Below are 23,162 nucleotides of genomic sequence, written 5' to 3'. Positions count from 1 at the left end.
TTAATTTGATACCTTCATTGTTTTTCATGTACAATTAATATTAGGCCTGTCAACAATGACGCATTAACGACCGTGATTAATCAGGAAACATTAACGCATTAAAAACAACAACACAATTTACCACTCACACTAAGTTTGGCCACTGCCTCCCGTAGTCCCCATACGCGTATGTTTATATTCTCCGCAGGGCAATGCAGGACATAATGCAGCCAGCCACGATGAGTGAGGCTAATAACCCAGGACTGTTTCATGGAAAATTCCGTTTTTAAAAGTTGTGTGCACATACTGCTGTGATGAACTGTCGTTCCATCGAAGCACAACCAGCCTAAAGTACCACCTTCGGGCAAAGCATATATTCGCAAGTGTTAGCAAAGACGCTAACAACACCGCGGGAACAAGCCGCAGTCATCAAGCTACACTGGCAGAGTGCAGACTCTGACTTGTTAACAAAAAGGGACACGGTCAAATGCCTCCAAGTCCACTCCACTAAGCACATGTGGACTGGTTGGGCGAACTCCCATGCACCCTCGAGGACCCTGCTGAGGGTGTAAAGCTGGTCCACTGTTCCAAGGCCGGAACAAAAACCACACTGCTCCCCCTGAATCCGAGATTCGACTTCCTTCCGGACCCTCCTCTCCAGCACTCCTGAATAGACCTTACCAGGGAAGCTGAGGAGTGTGATCCCTCTGTAGTTGTAACACACCCTCCGGTCCCCATTCCTAAAAAGGGGGACCATCACACCGGTCTGCCAATCCAGAGACACTGTCCCCTATGTCCACGCGATGTTGTAGAGGCGTGTCAACCACGAAAGCCCCACAACATCCAGAGCCCTTAGGATACGGGCGGATCTCATCCACCCCCGGGGACCTGCCACCGAGGAGCTTTCCAACCACCTCAGTGACTTCGACCCCAGAGATAGGGGAGCCCACCTCAGAGTCCCCAGACCCTGCTTCCTCAAAGGAAGACGTGTCGGTGGAATTGAGGAGGTCTTTGAAGTATTCTCCCCACCGATTCACGACGTCCCGAGTTGAGGTCAGCAGCACCCCATCTCCACTATACACAGTGTTAATGGCGCACTGCTTTCCTCTTCTGAAACGCCGGATAGTGGACCAGAATTTCTTCGAAGCCGTCCGGAAGTCATTTTCCATGGCCTCACCAAACTCCTCCCATGTCCGAGTTTTTGCCTCAGCGACCGCCGAAGCTGCATTCCGCTTGGCCAGCCGGTACCTGTCAGCAGCCTCCGGAGTCCCACAGGCCAAAAAGGCAAAGTGGAACAATTTGTTTTTAAAGGTATTAACTGTACATGAAAAAAAAGTCAGCAAATTAATTCTGGACAAAATATTACCTTTTTGCTGCTGAAAATGACTCAATGAGTCAAGAATCTCCTCTAATTTCTAAAGTCTAGTTCCTGATTTTAAAACGGCCACAAGAGGTCTCGAGGTCGTCGCAAGTACCGATAACAAGGTATTGGTACTCGCCCATCCCTACACAATACATAGCTTTGTTGCAGACAAAAGTGTCTTCAGTTTACAAAAACTTGCACATAAGGTTCATTGAAGTAAAAAAATCTTTAACATTTGTGAAAACGTATGTTAGGTTCAGTGACAAATACATCGTCAACCATGTTTAAAACGGGACTAGATTAATGTCAATAATAGAAAATTAAAAAAAAGTATGTGCGGTGTGTCAGAAAAGCTCCAGGACTAGTGTCACAAAATATTTTTTGCAATCCCCCAAAAATTCTCATTGGCAAATGTCAATTTTTCCTCTTTCCCAAACTCAAAGAGGGTCATCAAATGAACCCATTTTGAAGATGTTGATGACATCAAAATGACCGTGACAACGGAGCTGTGGACCATCTCGGAAGAATCCTTCCAGGAGTGCTTGAAGGTGGGACAGAGAAGGTTGCAAAAGTGCATTCAATTCCAGGAGGATAACTTCAAAGGGAGAAACTTGTACTTTGTAGTTTTTATTTTAAACATATCTTTTGTGAACTCACTGCTGGAACCTTTCTGACACAGACTTCTTCTAACAGTAGTCAACATTCAACATCTTTTGTTGCGACAAACAGCATGCTGGACATGCTATAAACAGGAAAGCCTTACATCATTGAGGCTGAGTTTGTTAACAGGCACTCTGAGGATGTTGCCAAGGCAACCCAGGGCCTCAGTCCACAGCATCTCCACAAAGACGGCCACGTCTTGTGACAAAACTCCGGCGTTCAGCTTTTCTTCCAGCAGCAGCTGCCAGTTGAACAAAGTACGTATCAATCAGTGGCATAATAGTGACAGAGACGATTTGCCAGGCGGTTGAGTAACCCTGTGACATTTGCAAGATTCTTTCAGACTGTGTCGGCACATCCGCAGCACCGTGCGTGGCATCAGCCTATTGATGTGTGAATGCTACTCAAGTGTGCTATGACCATTTATTCCTGTGAAGCCTAGTCATACTTCCTAGGAAGGCACTTTTAGCACGAGTCCTCAGTTAAAAATGTGCATGTGAAGCACGGTTCTACTTTACAATAAGGTTACCATAATGAAGGGTGACAGAGTTCGTTTTTCCTAAATTGCTATGATGCATATTGATTAAAGTGTATTATATTTAAATATACCTTAAAAATACCTAACACTAAGACAACCAATATCAAACTTGTATTAAGTCACTTATAACTGTTATAGCCAATTAAATAAAAGCTTAATAATTATATTTGGTTCAATGGTTCTGTGTTGATTTGTCATTTAATAAGCAGTGGACCTTTCCAACTATAAAAGGGTATGTTATTGGGAAATTACATCATCATTTGAGGGAAAAATAACCAAATACAGGAAGACTAAAACAAGACCTGTAATTTGAGGTGTGAATGGATGTGGTTTGTTGTAAATGGATATTTGACCATATTACAAGTGAACTTTGCCCTGAAGTGAATTCCTTAACTCATTCACTCCCAGCCATTGTCACTGAAGCAACCCCCATCGCTCCCAGTTGGTTTACTGAATTTTGACTGATTTTGCAAGGCCCACAGAATATTGTGTTCCATTGCTATAAAAACATGGACCCATCTACCAAAAGAAAGATTAGAGTATATTTCTATCTGTTTCCGTTTTGCAGCAATTAGCATTAGAATATAGCTAAGTTTCATCATTATTCACAAATCTGTTTTAAACTGTGGGTAAATGAGCTTTTTGCAACATGGCCCTGGTTGATTTCTTATACTCTACTGCCACCTGATGGCCGTTTTTGTAATAACTACCATTGCTTCATGCATTCGTTTCAGTTCAGAGGCCTTCTGTATGCTATAGCATAAAAAACATTAAAATGTATAAATACGTTTTTGGGAGCATGGTAATATTTAAAATATGTTAATGTCAATCACCACCAAAAGTAATTCAGTTGAGCAGCTGTCAATCTATTACTTGTCTTTTTGTTAGTTAGGAATTTTGGAGGGGGGATGTATAAAATAAAACATTTGGGGGTGACATTTTTTACATTGCCGTTACCTTAACATTTGAACAAGACCTGCTTTGCCAGGTCAACAGACATGAAACTAAATATTATGTTGCAGCATATATTGCCATCAACTGCATTTAAGCTATTAATTATTAATTTACTGCCATAAACTGATCTTTCGCTGCAAAATTCAAAACAAAAATGGTCATTGCAGACAAAATTGTTTCTCACATGTCACAATTGATTAAACTTGTAAACTTGATGTGGGTTGTATCACAAAACAGGAGTGACAAATTGCATCATTAGGACAACTAGGAACCCAACTAAGTAACGGACACAGTTTTGTTTGGGGCAGTGTTTGTGTCCCCTCACAATAAATTTTATGTTGCCTCATAATGTTGCCAGTATTACCTGTGATCCACAGAGGAAGCTTGAACTGTTTTATGGTATGATAATCTTTTATGTCTCAGTTGCGCCCTCTCGAGACTAATTGACTGCTACTGCTTTCATTATGACTTGAATAATCGTGTTTTAAGTTGTGAGGTGGGGTGGAGAACCTGCTGCAGGGGGTGCGAGCCAAAGATCTGCTTCTGCGATGGAAGGTTGGGACTTTGGCTCAGACCTGAAGCCAGCAGGCGATCAGTCAGTCTCTGGAAGACCTCCACAGCCTCCTCTGAGGTCGAGGGGAATGCCATCATATCACTTGGTAGCAACTGCTGTTAGCATAATAACAAGTATATGTGACCAATATTTCAATAACATTTTAGAAGACTACTGTAATTTGACTTACAGGCTGCCAGTTGCGAATCACGCGATACTGCTGCCTCTTCTTTCCTTTGGCACTCTGCAACTCCAACACACACCAATCTCTGTCACCCTACACAGACGAGTGAATAATAGCACATTATTACCTCTGACAAGTAAGGCACAAAGATATGGTGCCTCGGAGTCACCTTATGAAAGAAGGAATACTTGGCCACATTGAAGTCATCCGGATATGCTGGAAGATCTTCATCCCGTTCAATCCTGGGAAAATCCACAGCAGAAGTGCAGAGATAAGTATTTTCATTGAAGTCATTCAGGAGTCCATTCTGAGGGAGCTTTAGTGTGATAAGGCTGGTTGTCTATAGCAGATGGCAGTAATGTGCATGCAAGCTGAGAGAAGAGAACAGTCCTCATATATAGAGGCTTTATGTAACCCAACAACCATGACATTTAAATTAATTTTGCAAAAGCATATTGTTCAGAGTACCATACATTAAGTTAAATGCTTTCCTTTGTGGAGTTTGTACATACATTCTTCCATTGTTTGTAGGGGTGTGAATTGCCTAGTACCTGGTGATTCGATTTGTATCACGATTCATAGGTCACGATTCGATTCAATACCGATTCATGCTGATACAAATCTATAAATTGATTATTGCGATATTTTTTTTTTCGTTTTTACATTTAGAAAATACTAATCAGTAAACTTGTACATGTACACTGTAAGATTTGTATGAAAATGTATTTATCAGAAAATTCAGTTTGCAGTCTATTTCATGTTTGAACAGCACTGAAATAAAATATTAAGGCTTAATGTTCCATTAATATAACATTCTTCCATGCTTAATGTGTAAATCCTAACCCTAAGTAAGATGTTTTGTTTAATATTCCCATAAAAAATTGATTCGGCCGCATATTGAATTGATTCGAGAATTGCGCGCTGTAATATAGCGATATACTGCTGAATAAAAATTTTCTAATACCCCTAATTGTTTGCATGGTATTTCTCCTGTGTTCCAAAAATAGCCATTTTAGGTTCACTGAAGGTTGGATCTAATTTCTCTAATTGCAAAGTACTGAGCTGCCCAATGCTTCGACCGGGACTTGCAAGTCGTTCTCATGTCAACATATTGTGGAGCAATTCTATTGTCTTAATCGAGGCACCAACATCTATGACGTTATATGGACTTGCTAAAATTGAGGAACCAATGACATATCCTTTGTGGATAAGTCTTTTCGCTCCTTGACAGTGACATATAATCAGGGCATTTATCAGCTGGTGCAGGAGCAGGACTTTAGGGTCAAGGGTGTGCTGGAGCCCAGCTGACAAAGCAAGAGGCAGGTTACACCCTGGACTGGTTGCCAGTCATTCTCAGCATTCCTTGATTATGATTTTGAACTTATATATACATATTTCCCAGAGTCTCTGTTTTATTTTGGACAGTATTTATGACTGAAATATAGACCAGCAATTACTATGTAATGAAAGTCTGTAAAAGTCAGGACGTAATTTTGTCAACTGCATTTGGCCTCATCAAGAGAACAAAAACCTTTTGATAATAATAACACATAATGCATTAGCAACATAACACCACTGTATAAATATTTAGTCACGACAAAACACTGGGCGAGTGAGAGGTGTGGAGAAGCCAACTCACTATTGGAGTTGTGAAGGATCATATTTGCTATTAATTCAGCTTCAAGCACAAAGCATATATTGGACAAATGTGGTGACAGTAACTTTAGACAAAGAAGCAATTACAGTTTCCAAGAAATTATTTCATCATGGAACAATCCACTTAATTCCCCAAACATTTGTCCTTCCTCCATCATTTATTCTCCTCGATGGGATCTCTGGTAGAAGGTGCTAACGTGAATAAGGGATGGGCATCTGGCGGCCCATGGGCCAAACGTGACCCCCAACCATACTCTGAGTGGCCCCTTGATTGATTAAAAATACATTTATATATGAACAATGGGATAAAATGGGGACAAATTCCTGGAAAAAAACACACATTAAAAAAATAAAAGAAATGGAGAAAACAAAAAAATCTGCGGGTGGCAAACCGCGAGTATGACTATAGTTTTATAATATCACTATTCACCATTAGATGACAGATATGGCTTAGTTTTGCCAGAGCCGTAGATAGAGTTTGGCCAACTCTTCAGAGCTACTACGCTGTGATTGGTCAACTACTGGTCACATGACATATGACAGCACCCTGCTGTTAGGTTTTCGTAGTGTTTTGTAATGGGTGTTTCCACTTTCATGTTCCAATCATGCCTTGTTGCTCATAATGGCGTTGCTCCCAACGACCAAGCAGCGGTATTATGATGCATCGGTTCACTAGAGACCCACAGAGGAAATTATAGGAAGTCAAATGAGAAGACTGGAAAGCAAATAACACTTCATTGTTGTGCAAAGTAAAGTAAAATAACCCAATTTGAAGTAGGTGGGACTGCACAATGCAGCCTTTGACCTTTTGTCAAGAATCATAATTGAAAATAAAAATATAATTGTTTTTAATTACAAGCCTGTACAAAGTGAACTTAAAATAAACTTATCGATTTTTACTCTTGATAAAACAGGGCCCATAATATGGAAACGAGTTCTTGTGGATTTTGTGTTGTAAAGTTCTAAATATTATACATGCAGAATTAAAAGCCAATAATAAAAAAATAAAAATAAAATATGACATTTGGTTGTCAGTTACACTGAAATCGGGTTTAAATTTAAATTTAGGACCATATATTCATTATGACAAACAAATTACATAGCAACCTGTTATAATACATTCATTGGTACCTTGAAAATTTGGCTTTATTATCAAGTATCTTGCTTGTTATATGAGAAGCCACAGAGAGGAGATAAAACAAATACATGTAATTAGATCTCTTATTGAACATGTGTTATGTATGAACACAGTGATACATTTCCAGCATTCACAATGTTGAAAATCAAAATCCATGTACAGTAAAAATATACCATAAACTAGTAATAGCCTATATCATACATGCAGTGTATTTGTTGTATTATCAGCTTGTTTAATATATCAAAGGTTAAAAAATAAACAAGGGTAAAATATAAAATAAACTGTACACCTAGACGCCAGACTCTCTCTAAATACGGCTCTGAGTTCCGATTTGCGATTTGAAATGATATGCCGCGCAAACATACCTCAGTCCTCAAGGATAATACAATTTTAAGTAGATTTTTGTAAAAAATTTTTTTTAAAAAGATGCACAAAATGAACTCATTTTGTGCGCTTTTTTGGTTCGCTGTTCAGCAGTTTTGCACTGCTGTTTCATGGTAACTTTATTGGAAGAGTTCCCTTTGCACTGGTAAAAAAATGATAGAATGTGGGTATTTTTTGTTTGTTTTTAATAGTGGTTCTTATATACATGCAATGAGAAATGTATTATAAAAAATACAATAGGACCCTAAACCTAACCCTAACCCTGGGTGGTATTGTGACCCGTTTTGGGCTTTTGGATGGTTCTGACCAGGCTATTTCACAGTTTAGAGTACATATATTGCACATATTTTGTCCATATTTAAAATGGCATTGTTGTCATGCATCTGCTTTAGAAAGTGCATGTTTCAATGTGGCCCCCCAGTAGCACTGAGCTATACATTCATTGTGGACCCCGCCAGCTTTTAAGATGCCCATTCCTGGTCTAAATGTAGGAGTCAGGTAGGTTCCAGGACTGAGGAGGTTGCAATTAAACAAAAGAGATTTGGCCACAATTGTGAATTGGTGAGAATGGTTGTCCATATGGGCCCTGTGATTGGTTAGCTTGGGTGTAAAAAGCTGAGATAGACTCCAGCTTACCCGCGACCTAAGCAACGACAAGCGGTTCTGAAAATGCATAGATTCCTATCAAATAGTGGCGTTTTGGTGTTAAAACAAGCACATTTTCTTCATCACCGTGTAATATTTGAAACAAAAGAACATTTCATGATACACACCTGCACAGTGTCTTTTCAATCTTATGTGGAGGGGAGGCTTCATCCTTGCAAGGCTTGATAACTGCTTCGCTCACTGCAAATAGAAAAGCAGTCAGACACACACCCACATGTAGTCATATGACACAACAATGTCATCTGCTCTGTAGCAGCCTGGACACTGTGGGAATCCCCACCCACGACAATGTACTTACAAAGAAAAGTGGCAGAATGCACAGACACACGCATCTGATGTGCAAACTCACATTCTTTTTGCGGCTCGAGTTTGCTGCTAGAAACCTTTGCATGACTTCGAGCCGTCTGTGTCGAGCTGAGTGAGCCTGATGCAGACGCTTTATCAACAGGCCCAAACATTAGCCAAGAGAGAGCACAACTCTTTGATTCGTGTCGGCGCCACGAGCATTTGAAGGCCGTGATCGACAAGAGCCAAGAGTCGCTTGGCTGGAACTAGGTAGGTGTTGGATCTGATTCAATCTGTCTGCACTGTGTAAACAGAGGAGAGTGCACATGCTGCATTGGCTGTTTTTCCATTAGTCCTCATGTCTGCACCTCATATTTATGGCACTCTATCTGCACCGTTCGTGGACATATATCAAGGTGGGATTTGTGCAAGCAAAACCTAAATCTTTTACAGTTTCCCCCCCCATCCTACACGCACATACCATATATTCAATCCTGCAGCTGCCTTTCTCCTGTTGATTCCAAACTAGGGCTGGAAGATATTTGTCTCAAAAGGAAAACCCAATTATTATTTTTTATCCTGATTCCCAAATTTAATAGATTTTCTCTCCTTATTCATTACGTAGATTAAATCAAAGACATTATTCAAACTTGAAGAAAGTGGCCCTTTGAACACAACCCTTACTACATTTTCATAAAACATTTTACATGTTCAAAATAAATATTCCTTCTGGTATTAATATGCAACAACAAAACAGTCACTATACATAATATGAAAAGGACCTGCTTCTAACCAAAATTCCCAGAACCTTTGATCCTGAAAATTTAATCAATACAATGCATACAATATACAGCACTAGGTAAAGGTTGCCTTGTTTTAATAAACAAGGAAAGCCTGTGTACAACATGAAGCTTTAGGCATGCTCAGCTACATATTGCAAACGCTGGGGAAAAAAACCCCATCTCTGATGGGGCACATAGAAATATAGCGGTAATTTTAGTCTATATGATTTAGCCCTGTGACCCTCGTAAGGATAATTGGTTCAGATAATGGATGGATGGATGTTTATTTCATGCTGCTGTAACATTTGTTGAACTTCAGACCCTCTTATTGTAAAGTTACACCACCGGAAGCAGTCGTGTAAAAAGTAAGATACTGGGACTTAACTAATAAAATATACATCAGGTTATACTAAAGAGAACACCAATGAATGTATAGCTCATGGATAAGGCATTGGACAGAATGTAGGAAAACAAAAAACCTATATAACCTCCCAGAAATGTACTGTATATACAGTGTGTCCCAAAAAAATGTATACACACACTCTAAATAATTGTCAATAAAGTGTTTATTATAATTAGTTTCATTTTTAACATATAAAATCATTTACAAACATCCTTCTATTGTTTTGCCACCACGTGTTCTCAAACTGATGTCCGTTCTGGTCCAGACACTGCCGATAACACGAAGCGATGGAATAGCAGACATCATGAAACAACCCTCCATGTTGACCAGACCTCACACCAATAGAGGAGGATAGCTAAAAGGCAAAGGGTCTATTTGACAAAGCAGGTTTAGTGAGAACTCTGGGTCAAGAAACCCTGAAATGTGGGAAATTCTGCGTTTTCCGTTTCAGAAGGGGATGTCATTGAAACCAGAGAAAAAGAGGTAACTCTAGCCTGTTTCATAAAAAGCTCTTGTTCAGATACCGTAGTAATATGTTCCATGAAACAAACCTGGTCGGTTGCAGATTTTTCACAATGAACCTTGAGGTTTTCTCTGTCCCCGCCTCCTTTCAGCCACATTTCCTCATTCATAAAGTCCGCTGCGGCGAGTTTGTGTGTAAATACGCCTATACTGTAATCTATAGCGTAAAGTCCACTTTTGTCACAAACATGGCATGTCCTTTTGACAATGACCCTGTTGATGAAGATGCCACATTATTGCGCAGGGAATTAAATATTCGTCGTGATATTGTTATCAGGCCGCGCATAGATATGCTGGCATTTTCGGACAATTATCTTTTTGAGCATCACAGTCCATCACCTACATACACAACTTAATCCGTTCTTACATTTGCAACATTACCGGCGCCGTAGGCATGCGCTCACATCACAGCATATATTGTGTGTTGCGCTCAATTGCGCTTTCAATTTTTATGACACCATTGTAGTAGGGCATATTGACAAAATAATTGTAGATTTGGAACGCCCTCGTCTACAAGTTTGATTTGAGGTACGACTCAGTTGTGTTGCAACATTTACCACATCTTTTACCTTGTTATTTGGCTTCACAATAAATGTTACCTTCATCATTGAATGGACTTTGTTTAGTTGAGCAGTGAGGAGGAATGTGAGAGGACACTCCAAGGGAGGACGTGTCCATCTTGTAGTCCTCCACAGGCAGGAGGATGCCTCTCTGCAGACAACTGTGCACATAATCCAGTCCCACCACCGGCGTTTGGAACTTGCAGATGCTGCGCAGCCTGTTCGAGCTAAGGTGTGACACGTTGCTGACCACAACAAAGGAGCACTGCAAATGAGGCAAATAGCTGACGTTAGGAATGGTGCTTTTGCTTTATATATGGAAAATAATGTGTTACTCTGGATTAGCTGTGTGAAGCCAGACATTTTTCAGAATGATTGCCCTAGTTTTCTATGAATTCCTGTTTGCAGTAATCACCACCTACAGTTGTGCTTGAAAGTTTACATACCCTCGGAGTAAGCAAACATTCAAGCACAACTGTAAATGTACAAAAGCTATAATGTTGCTGAATGACATAAAAATGCTATGAATTGTCACCAAAATTCACATGCACATTTCCACTCATACCAACTTCAACCTCTGAAAATTGTATGGGCATAAGCCTTTTTCTCACTATACTGTGTAAAGTTTACATACAGCCCAGGGTATGTAAACTCAAGCACAACTGTATTTGTATGAAGATAAGAAACTATTTTTAAATTAATGTGAACAGTATCAAGAAAACAGTTAAGATAGTGATACAAAAAAATACCTTTAACATTCCATTTTCTTGTGAATTTATGTGAAAAAGAGATATTAAAATAATCAATTCATGGTTTTATAAATCGATATCAGGCTAAATCTTTTTAAACCCAATATGTGTCATACAATAAGTTGGGCAATAAAGAGCACAATAAAACACAGCCCATCAAAATTGTCATGACAGGCTACACAGGATCTCTGCTGTTGGGTATACCTGGCTGCTGCTGTCACAGTTGTCACCCCCCCTTTTTTTTTAAATGTCCAGAGCACCCAATATTCCAACACATCCGCAAAAGAGGAAACATTTACAGAAATACAGACGTGATCGAGAAGAGGCTCATCCGTGGTTTCGGCAGCGTGAATGGAGAGGACTATAAAATTAATTGAAGTGTGTCTGCGAGTGTTTTCAATCGCTCATGTTTGACATCAGTCAGCATGCAACCAGAGAACAACACTATAGACGCTCACATAAAAAAATAACACAGAAGAACCAAGCCTCAGCGTCACAGTGTTTGTTGACTCAATCGCCTGCTGAGGCCAGTACGATTGATTCAATTTCCTTTTTGATCGTGCTTTATCTCAATAAAATGTCAATGTGTGGACAGTGGACACAGTTTATTTTAGCAGAGTATTGTCTTGATTGTTTAGAATGAGGTTTTAAAATGGAATGAATGATCATCTACTTATTAGCAAATAATGTTTTTTATGTATTACCATTTAAAAATACATTACACAAACAGATTAACAGTTAATGAATATAGAAGAGAGAAGAGAAACAATATATATATTTTTTTAAATATACAGCCTACAGTAGCCTATATACAGGTCCATTCCCTAGATTAAAAATGTCCAATTATATATTAAATACCAAAAGGTTTCTAGTCTGGATGAACACAGTAGTTTCAGTGATCATTATATAAATTCTTGACTTTCATATCATAAGAGAGGCAGGTGGGATCATCTTCTCCCTCGTAGGTTTCGACAGCTGACTTGTAGCACACATTCAAACACAACCTCAGCTACAATAGTGCTGACTGTGCAGATAAATTTAATCAAAAGATTCTACCAGATACAAAAATTCTTCCCCCCCCCAAAAAAAGTCTATATGCAGAATAAAGGCAGAAGCAGCAGTTACAGATGTCCCAGCTCAAAAGCAGTGGGTGACGTTCTCAAGACCTTGAAATGAGATAAAACCACTCCCATCTTCCATACAGACTGATGCATCAAATAAAGGTAACAGGAATGTTTCTCCTTTCAGTTCAAAACTCCAGCCCAAAATGTGGGGTCACAAACAAGTGTTTGATTTCACTGAGAACGCAGATCAGTCTGCTGCTTTATTATTTGATCAAATCACAGTGTTTAGTGTTGACAAATGTGAATTATGGAATTCACAGCGCTGTCTTCACCTGTCTAGAAGAAGAAACAGAACAAATTGCACATGCACAGTGCACAACAGTGAGAGAGAGGCTCTTCCATCTCACTGTACATGTGGAAAATATCGTGCTGAACTGAAGTTCTACTATGCCTTCTTTTCCACATATGTAAGGAGAGAGAGTTTTGTAGGTAACTTGTGATGATGATAAAACATTGAAAACAATGACAAATAAAAATGTAAGACTGCTTACGAATGCTCCATCCTAAGGGGATATATCCTCGAGATACCGTGGTGGGCATCCCTTATTGTCATTTATGAAAAGTGGCAACCTTAGCGTCAACCTACGGAAAGCTTTTGCTTACAAACTAGCTTTCTAAAAATAAAAAATAAAGAGTTTTCTATTCAAGTCTAAAGTTTGGAATTATAATTCCAAAATAAAGCTGTGGGTGGTTTGTGATGGGACACTTGGCTTACATTAGCCGGGAAGGTAGCTTGAATTTTATGAAATTTCAATTCTACTTCTTGACAGCGGCTAATGCTAATCCCAATATTCTTATGGACAGTTGCCACGATTATGCAGTGAAAGAAGATTTGTCTCTCAAGGTGATGGATGAAAACAAATTTAATGAGAATCCAATTACCCCAAGTAAGTCACCTCCTGTTAAAAGAGGCAAATGTAACGACATCAGCAGTGAATCCGGTGACTCCAATGATGTTCCGAGTATCATTGCCTCACTTGTACAGCTGATTAACACGAGGTCCGATAAGCTTGAGTCACTAATTCAAGAAAACAAAGCTGTAATTATGGAGTTGAAGGAGAAGGTCCACTCCATCGGAGAGGAAGTTAACTCAATGAAAGGTAAAGTTGCTCAGGTTGAGCAGCTCTACCAAGAAAAGAAGAAGCATGCTGACAGTTTGGAAAGGAGAGTTGCTGACATGGAAAGATATTCTCGGCGCTGGAATCTGCGAATCAACGGCATACCGGAATCCATCGAGAACCTGCAGGTCCGAATGGAAGTGATCAAAATCTGCCAGGCTGTCTTGACCGAGGATAAAATGCGTCTGCCAGAAGTGATTGACACAGTCCATCGCCTTGGCTGCAAGAATTCATCGAGGCCCAGAAGCGTGATAATCCAGTTTTCAACTCGGGTTCATAGGGCGGCGGTGTGGAAGGCTGCTAAGAACTCACGATACCTGCGTGACAACGGCCTGCGTTTCACTGAGGACCTTTGCAAGATCGACAGAGAAAACCGGAAGAAATTCTGGCCAATGATTGAAGTGGCTCACAAGGAAGGAAAAGCAGCTTACTTTATTGGTGGTCATGGTTGGTGGCCACCTTGACAATCTTTGGACATTGGGATTTTGTTTTTGATTCTATAAAACCTAATGGGGGCATGTTCATTCTATGAATAATAGATTAATAATGAATAATTTTGAAGTTGTCTTCATACATTTGATAGTAGATGGGGATGAAAATATTGCATTTTTTTCAAAGACGAAACGCATCGACCAATGCTAAAGAGCACATTGATGATGATGATGGCGACTCCGAGGTTGACGCCGAAGTTGGAAGCGTTGACGCCGAAGTTGGAAGCGTTGACGCGACGGCTTCGATCGCGTCGTAAAGCCTCACCGGCTAGCGATGCTAACGCCGGAAAACGAGCACTTCTGCACAGGCGGTCGTTCAATTGGACGATGAAGAGTACCCCGAGTCCAATGCATATTCATCGGAGGAGTGGGTACAGTCTGATCACAGAGAAGACACTGGTTCTGGACTACGATGCCACCATGAATGGAGTGGATAAGATGGATCAGAACATCTCTTACCACCCGGTATAGGAACTGAAGGACATAAGGAAGCCAGACGTAACACTAGGTCACCGTATCATGATCCTGAGAGTAGACTTGATGACAACATGGCCAAACACACACTGCAGTTAACCTGCTACTCCCCGGAAAAAAAGGCCGGCAAGAAAGTGCACGCGAAGGGGCAATCGCAGTGAAACTAATCTGTGGTGCAAATCCTGCTGCGTCCCCTTGCACGCAGGGGAGTTTTACACAATATACCTAATTTTCTGTGGACCTTGAAAGATCAGTCAAAATGCTTAAATCGCCAGCTGACACATATCCTCTTTTCTGAAAATGCTTGGCAGTCAAAGAGTTAAGAGCTCAGTATTGTTCATTCGGTAATGTTATCATCATTGCTCTCTCTCTTTTTTTTCTTATTTTGTATGTGCGTGAGTATGTGTATGTGCGTGTGTGCGTGCGTGTATTCGTTAGTTCACCAAAAACCTATTTTAAAAATCCCATACCGTTCACCTAAACCGAACACCGCCGTCAGGAGACCCGAGGAAAGACCAAAGAAAAGAAAGGAAAGTGAAATCTAGCACCGACCAGACACCACCCACCGGGCCACCAACCAGAGTTCTTCACCAACCCCAGAAACATCTAAATTCCAACAAATCAGGGAGACCTCAAGAGACCAAAGGAGAGACTGAGGAAAGGAAGGAAGGACAGACGAAGCAGAGTGAGATCCACAGACACCAGCCTCCACTGATTCAATGACCTGAGGAAGAAGCAGATTGTGTCTGAGTTTCGATAGATGCTGGTGTGGTGGATCTGGCATGGATGAAAATGTCCACCAAAGAGGGGAGCCGTCGACCCCTGCCAGGACAGAGCAAGCGCAACACCTCAGGGCCCCCCAGGCCGCGGCAGCGCCAAAGGACCACCGGCCGGAGAGCAAACCCAGGAGCAGGAGCGCCCCCCACCCCAACACGGCCCGCACCCCCAACCCAACGCAGCAGGACGGGTGGCAAAACAAAAATTCTGACTGTTATTTGAAGCTTTTTATGCAAAGATTTGACTTAATTGATATTTGGAGAGAGAAATTCCCAACTGAGAGAGTATTTACATGGTCTAACAAATCAGGCACTTTACAGTCCAGGATTGACTACTTACTGGTTGATGTCCAGTAGTCTTAGAGAGAACACTACGACACAAATTCTGGCCACTCCTTTAACTGATCACAAAGCTGTACATGTCTGCATATCCTTATTTCCTTCTCCTCGCCATATTCCCTCATATTGGAAGATGAATAGTGCTATTTTGAATTATGATGAGGTGAGAGTCTAAATTAAAAGACTTATTCAGAAATATTGGAATGAGGCCCAAACTGATAAAAAATATAGTGTTAGTGGGAACTTTTGAAATTTTAAGTTGCTAAATTTGTAACAAAATACAGCTCTGATTTAGTTAAATGGAGAAGATTAGAGGAAGAGGAGATTATTTATATCGTAACATCGCTTTCTCAGAAATCACCTGATTGTCTATCTATTATTGAAAAAGAAACACTTACAGAAAACCAAAGTAAGCTTGACAACTTATATATTCTTAGAGCAAAAGGTGCCTTTATAAGATCGAGGCAAAAATGGAAGGAAGAGGGGGAGAGAAATTCGGTATACTTTTTTAGATTAGAAAAGTTACAGTCTCAAAATAACACTATCCGACAACTTAAAATTGACAATGTTCTTTGTGATGATCCTAGACGAATTGCTACATACTGTTCTAATTTTTATAGTAAGTTGTATACCTCTCAGTATTGTAATAGGAGTGCATGACTTTTTAGATTCGATTGAGGTGAATAGAATTTATATCGCAGATAGAAGTGTGATGCTCCTTTGACTCTTTTAGAAATTACGGATTCCATCAAAAGTCTTAAACTAAATAAATCTCCTGGGGTCGATGGAATAGTGTCAGAATTCTATAAGATATTTGCAGAGCAGTTGACCCCCTTTTTGTTAAAAGTGTTCACAGAAAATATTAATAATGGATCGCTCCCTCCTACTTTAACCCAAGGTCTAATTACACTTATTCCTAAACCAAAAAAAGATGTGCTTTTTCTTGATAATTGGCGTCCGATTTGTCTTTTGAATAATGATTATAAGATATTAGCAATCGCTCTTGCCAAACAACTTAAATTAGTTTTGAATGCTTTCATAGATGAATCTCAGTCCGGGTTTATAATTAATAGGCATATAGCTAATAACATTAGGCTGGTATTAGACATTTTAGATTATTCTGAATTGATTAATGACAATAGTTATATTCTATTTTTGGATTTTTATAAAGCGTTTGATTCAGTGGAACACGAGTTTAATTTTAAATCCTTAAATAAATTTGGTTTTGGTATTTTTTTTCTTAAAGCTATTCGCACACTATATGCTAATAATAACAGTTCTATTAAATTGAGTACTGGTACCACTCCTCGTTTTGACATTAAACGGGGAATCCGACAAGGATGTCCGATTTCTCCTTACCTCTTCCTCATCGTTACGCAACTTCTAGCTAACCATATTAAGTCAAGCACTTTAAAAGGAATTAAAGTTGCAGAGCGAGAAATATTTATTAGTCAATTAGCCGATGATACCACTCTTTTTCTCAGAAACTCTGACCAGATAGGATCTGCTCTGGATATCATAAATGTGTTCTCTAGGGCTTCTGGACTATACCTGAATGTAAATAAATGTGAGCTTATGGCAGTGAAAGACTCTGCTGTTGGCTCGATTTTGAACATTCCTGTCAAAGACATGGTTACATATTTAGGAATAGCTATCATTAAAGATGAAAAAAACAGAAGTCCCCTGAATGTTGCTCCGATTATTGAAAAAAACAAAAAAAAAGATTTAATATATGGCTTCTTAGAGATTTGTCTTTAAGAGGTAGAACCTTGATAAGTAAAGCAGAAGGTATTTCCAGATTTACTTATGCTGCCCTTTCATTGTATGTAGATAATGAGACCATTAAAGACATAGACCAGATACTTTTCATTTTTTTATGGAAGAATAAAACACATTGCATAAAAAAATCTGTGGTTATGAATACGTATGAGAAAGGGGGACTTAACTTCTTAAATTTTGCCTCCTTAAATAATACATTTAAAATTAACTGGATTAGGTATTTTCTGAATAATCCTGACTCAATTTGGAACTGTATTTCGAACTATGTTTTTTCCAAAATTGGTGGATTAAGATTTCTGTTGTCATGTAATTATAAAATTGAAAGAATCCCCATTCGCTTATCTAACTTCCATAAGAAGGCATTGCTTGCTTGGTCACTCATCTACAAGCATAACTTTTCACCACACCGCTACTCTATTTGGAATAACCAAGACATTTGTTACAAGAACAAATAATTTTTTTTAAAGACTTGGTTCGATCATATCATCTGGGTAAATCAATTGTTTAACAGCAGGGAAGTGTTATTTACTTATGAGGAATTTCTTCTACACTTTCTGATGCCTGTGACGCCTAAACAATTTGCTGTAATTTTTTATGCTATTCCTTCAGGTGTATTAATGCTGTATAGGGGTCACAATGGTGTTGTAGCTGACACCACTGAATAACCAATTGGTAGATTATGTTTCAACCCTTCCTGTCATAAAAACAATCGCAAAATCCGTGCTCTTTTCCAATCTGATATTGTGTCTGTGTCACCTGCAATATCATACTGGAACTGTCGTGTAAAGAATTTATGTTGGAAAAAAATTTGGACCCTGCCTCAGAAATTATTTTTAGTGAACAAGGTAAAGAAAGTGTCTTTCAAAATTATTCATTGTTGTTTTCCTGTGAAATCATTTTTTGTTAAATTTGGTTATGATATGGATCTGAACTGCTCTCTCGCGCATCTGTTTTGGAAATGTTCTTATGCTCGCAAGCTATGGCAAGACATTTGCAAATTTTATTTTTTATTTTATTATTTTTGGACAATATCTTTTGTAATTTTGAGCTTTCCTTACCGAATGTTTTGTTTGGATTTTTTAACTATGACAATTCATTTGAAAAATAATATTATTTGATTAATTTTTTAATTTATCTAGCTAACTTTTATATTCATAAATGTAAATGTGTAAAGTATTTTTTTTTTCTGTTTTTGAAAGAGATAGATGTACAGTCCATCTCTACTTCCAAAAATAAGAAGGCTATCAAGACCTTAAATTTGTGTTTTCATTTTGGTGTTTTTAATATTTCTTAGTTTAAGACCCCTGGCATATTTTTTAAATTATTTTATTCTACTTTTTTTTTTCCTTTATTGTTATTGTGTTATTGTTGTGTACTGTGATGATGTTTGTTTGCTTAATGTTTGCCATGTTTGGCTTCTGATTTCAATTTGTTATATAAAGCAATCCCCCCCAAAAAAGGTCTTACTTGTTTGGTGACCACGAAACAAAGACTTCCTCCATTTTCAGTCACGGACAACTTCAGACTCCTCCTCTCCTTAAACGGCAAGGTTTTCAGGTCCACAAGCACAGAGCACTGGTCAAATACAGCCATGCTTGCACAAAGAAGACACACAAAAGTCAGTATAACCGCTTGGATTTCGCCATTGAAATAATACAAGGTCACACGAGGTCACAGCTCATTCAGTGACAAAAAAATAAATAATTTATCCACTTTTTTTCTTTTCTTTTATTTCAATTTACAATAATAATTTAAACAAAAACAGGCAGCATGCCAGGCTGGTATGAATATTGTTTCCGCATATTTGTTAAGACCACTCCTAGCAAGCACTCAGCACACCCATCGAAGCATAATAGAGTAACTCTGCACTTGAATAAACAAGAAAAGTCCGGTTGCCTTGAATCAACCCTTGCTGATTGCCCTGACCAGGATGAGTATGTAATGTAAACATAGTTCGACCAGTCTTAACATATAACACGGACATGCATTTCTTCTCAGAGTAAAACACTAGCTCGAGCAAAAAGAAAATTAACCATATTTACCAGACATTTGCCCAAACAGTATGACTTTAACATCAATTTGTTTGTAAACAAGTGACATGAGTAGTACGTAGTTTGAGTCGTGACACAGTACGAACAACACTGCCTTCCATGTCAGCAATTTAATGTAATATAATGTAACTTATAGATGACAAACATGGAATAAAATTACAATGTTAAACCGAATAAAAATAATAGGGCTTCCGCAATAACAGATATACCGGAAGAGAGTATAATGCAGGCCTACTATGAATAGGACAATGACACTGAATTTAGTTCAAATATACAAAATGCCCGTGGTTCTAAAACGACAATTAGTCAATTAGTTATTTAAAAAAAAAACTTTGGAAGTTTACAGTATACTGACCTTACCTGTTTTTGTCAGGCTGACATAGACTGAAAACAAAACGTAGCTAAAACGATTATAACTTCCGGTGTGATTTCAAAACAAAAGCTTTGGTTTCAAATTAAAACGAATCATCGCGACTATGAAGTGGATTTTGAGGTCATCATTTTCTGTAATCTCTTCATTTATACCATAATTATCTAATACACGTAGCAGGACTCACTCTTTTGCCAAAACAAAGATGCGGATCAGACATATGAATTTACGACCCCCAATTCCAATAAAATTGGGACAGTTGTGTAAAAGGTAAATATAAATATAATACATTAATATGCAAATCCTTTTCAACCTATATTCATTTGAATAGACTAAAAAGACAAGATATTTAATGCTCAAACTGATGATGATGATGATGATGATTTCTGCAACTATTATGCCTGCAACACATTCCCAAAAAATCTGAGACAGGGGCAAAAACAAAAATTGTTTTTTTTGTTGAGGAATGCACAAAAACACCTGGCTTAGGCTGTTTAGTGAAGTCAGCACCACTCTGATGTCTCTTAGAATAAAAAAATAATAATTAAAAAGGAAAAATATATATAAATATGGTCCCATGAATAGGAGGCTGCTTTAAACATATGAAATTAATACTCACCAAGGAGCCTGTGCTGAGAAGAGTTGTAGAATATCAGTGGACATTAAGGGTGTTTTAGTGTTACAGTTGCATGAGATGGAAACCTGCTGTCCATGCATCCAGAGGGTAAGCATCAGATGAGACAAGATATGTTCAAATTGCTCTACTAGCCAGCATCTACGAATTTGAAGGATTTAATCAGTATGTACCGCTATATGGTGTTAAGATGGAAACAGATCATAAGCCTCTTGTGTCAATAATGTCTAAGACACTCAAATGGGGATACAATGGATAACGTTATGTCTGTAAAAATTATGTAAATATGATACACACCAGGAAAATACATTATATTTGATGTAGACACTTTCTCATGCAGTTGATAAAAGTGAAAGAGAAGACTAAACAAAAAATGCTGAAATAGGCTCATGTGGACATCATAGTGTCATCCCTTTCTGTCTCTGAAGAGAGAACAGACACCATTGGAAAATAGATCAGTAAAAGAGAGAACAGTGAAAGAGACAATACCTAGAGGATGGCATGAAAAAAGACAAACATGTCTGGCTGCAATACAGGAATATTGAATGTGTACTGCTGTGGATGGCATCATATTCAGAGTGAACAAGTCTGTCATCATACCCCCTGCAACGAGCAAGGAAATGTCACAAAACATACACAAACAACAATTAGGAGAAGAAAAATACAACCTACAAGAATGTCAATCAATCATCTTTATGGCGGTAAACTGACGCCAGCTAAGAACCATTAAGAGCAGCTGCTAGTTTTCACAATGTAGCTCCATTTAAATCTATTTTTGAACAAAGTGACATGCACTGCTAGCATTTCTGTTTTGTAACTTAGCACTATTAGTTTTGCAAAAGCTGATTTTTGAAACTTTTTGTCAGATCTCATCAGATTGTCTACCTAATCATGTGTTGGGAGCGCCAAACATGTTATTTAGAACAGGGATTCTGTATTCTCCGGGTGGTGCGAGACATTGAGTGTAATGGCGGTTGAACTTCATAATTATTCAAATGGTGGAAGCAGTGTGTGGCTTCAAAAGTTTGTAAAAGCAGTATCGTATCGTATTGTATTATAATGTCAGTGGATTGTAATGCATCTTAATTGGAGTGAATCCCATCATGTTACATAATGAGGAGAATCATTTTGTTCTCCACTGGATATTTTGAGGCCACAAAAATAGTACAAAAGAATCACTTTTTCCTGTATTGGGTGTTTTCAGACCACAAAAAAAGTACTTTAAAAGAACACGCCACTCATTTTACACTATTCAATTAGGCATTGTGTATAAAGAATAAAAGTGCAAATATTTCTGGCATTTTATTCCCCCTTTTTTTTTTTAACAGATTATTGCTGCATTCGAGGATGGTCGGAAGTCGGATATATCTGAGTTGTTTTTTCCCAGGTGTTCCCAGGCCAGCCGAGAGAGATACTCTCTCCAGTGTGTCCTGGGTCGTCGCCGAGGTCTCCCGCCAGTTGGACATGCCTGGAACACCTCTCCAGGGAGGCGTCCAGGAGACATCCGAACCAGATGCCCGAGCCACCTCAACTGGCTTCTCTCAACGTGGAGGAGCAGCCGCTCTACTCCGAGTCCCGGGGTTTCCCGCCAGTGGGACATACCCAGAGCACCTCTCCAGGGAGGCGTCCAGGAGGCATCTGAACCAGATGCCCGAGCCACCTCAACTGGCTTCTCTCAACGTGGAGGAGCAGCCGCTCCACTCCGATTCCCTCCCTGATGGCCGAGCTTCTCACCCTATCTCTAAGGGAGAGCCCGGACACCCTGCGGAGAAAACTAATTTCGGCCGCTTGTATCCGGGTTCTTGTTCTTTTGGTCATGACCCACAGCTCGTGACCATAGGTGAGGGTAGGAACGTAGATTGACCGGTAAATCTAAAGCTTTGCCTTTCGACTCAGCTCCTTCTTCACCACAACGGACCGATACAAAGTCCGCATCACTGCAGACGCTGCACCGATCCGCCAGTTCATTTATTGTTTTTATCTTATTTCATAAGCATTCCATACAGTTCAGTAGTTCACTGTATAATTTCATGTAAGGAGATAGCGGCATACTGTCACGTATACGTTGTGTTACGTGAAGTTATGTCGAATATTTTTGAATAAAGAAAGCTATCTAGTTTTACACTCGAGTAAATCGTGTTTTACCATTCACGTTTGTGTTTCCAAAGGGGTCGCCATTGTAGAGTGACGTCACATTTTAATCCGTTGGTGAAGTCGGGGTCCTTTTCGCAAGTAGAATTTCCGAGTTTCTTTTCCCGCGTATTTCTCTCCCCCTGGCTGTTGTACTGTATTATTTTGTATTATTGTTTGTTCAAAGAAACATAAAAATACATTTGGCGAGTCCCCCGTGGCTGTACTGCTTTTGAAAAAATGGCTCTTTGCTATAGGGCGTAATTCCTTGTGAGTCTCTTTGTAGTCAATGGCAGCCATGTTATTCTATGCATGTTTACGATATGTCATGATAATCACTTGATTTTCCAAAAATGGCTGATACTGTACATAATGGAAAAATATTCAAAAAAGTACCATAAAATCCTAATCGCTCAACATAAATTGACAATTGTCATGATGGAAAGTGAGTGGATGAGGGATGGTGGACCCAAATGCAGGGAAAGAGTAATCAAGTGCAA

General features: G+C 39.1%; 1 protein-coding gene across 3 annotated transcripts in view; it reads right to left on the bottom strand.

The window, feature by feature from the left end:
• The window catches only part of LOC147164283 (protein mono-ADP-ribosyltransferase PARP4-like), a 49,848-nt gene extending 29,908 nt beyond the window's left edge, over positions 1-19,940 (bottom strand). Inside the window, exons 1-8 of one of the 3 annotated variants that reach the window (XM_086091525.1) lie at positions 19,889-19,940; positions 18,945-19,071; positions 10,667-10,892; positions 8,183-8,255; positions 4,401-4,473; positions 4,238-4,324; positions 4,005-4,163; positions 2,106-2,243 (exon numbers count right to left, since the gene is read on the bottom strand). In XM_086091525.1, coding sequence (XP_085947651.1) covers positions 2,106-2,243; positions 4,005-4,163; positions 4,238-4,324; positions 4,401-4,473; positions 8,183-8,255; positions 10,667-10,892; positions 18,945-19,070 — 882 coding nt within the window. In that variant the 5' untranslated portion in view covers position 19,071; positions 19,889-19,940. Of the gene's footprint in view, positions 1-2,105; positions 2,244-4,004; positions 4,164-4,237; positions 4,325-4,400; positions 4,474-8,182; positions 8,256-10,666; positions 10,893-18,944; positions 19,072-19,519; positions 19,541-19,888 lie in introns of those variants that run through there. The other 2 variants (XM_086091527.1, XM_086091526.1) reach the window with 2 other exon arrangements.
• Between the last annotated feature and the right edge of the window lie 3,222 nt (positions 19,941-23,162).

Source organism: Leptonotus elevatus, chromosome 12 (genome assembly GCF_054856555.1).
Source record: "Leptonotus elevatus isolate MCC_2025b chromosome 12, RoL_Lele_1.0, whole genome shotgun sequence".
In the NCBI taxonomy this organism is placed as follows: Eukaryota; Metazoa; Chordata; class Actinopteri; order Syngnathiformes; family Syngnathidae; genus Leptonotus; species Leptonotus elevatus.
This window is presented reverse-complemented; position numbering and strand designations above follow the sequence as displayed.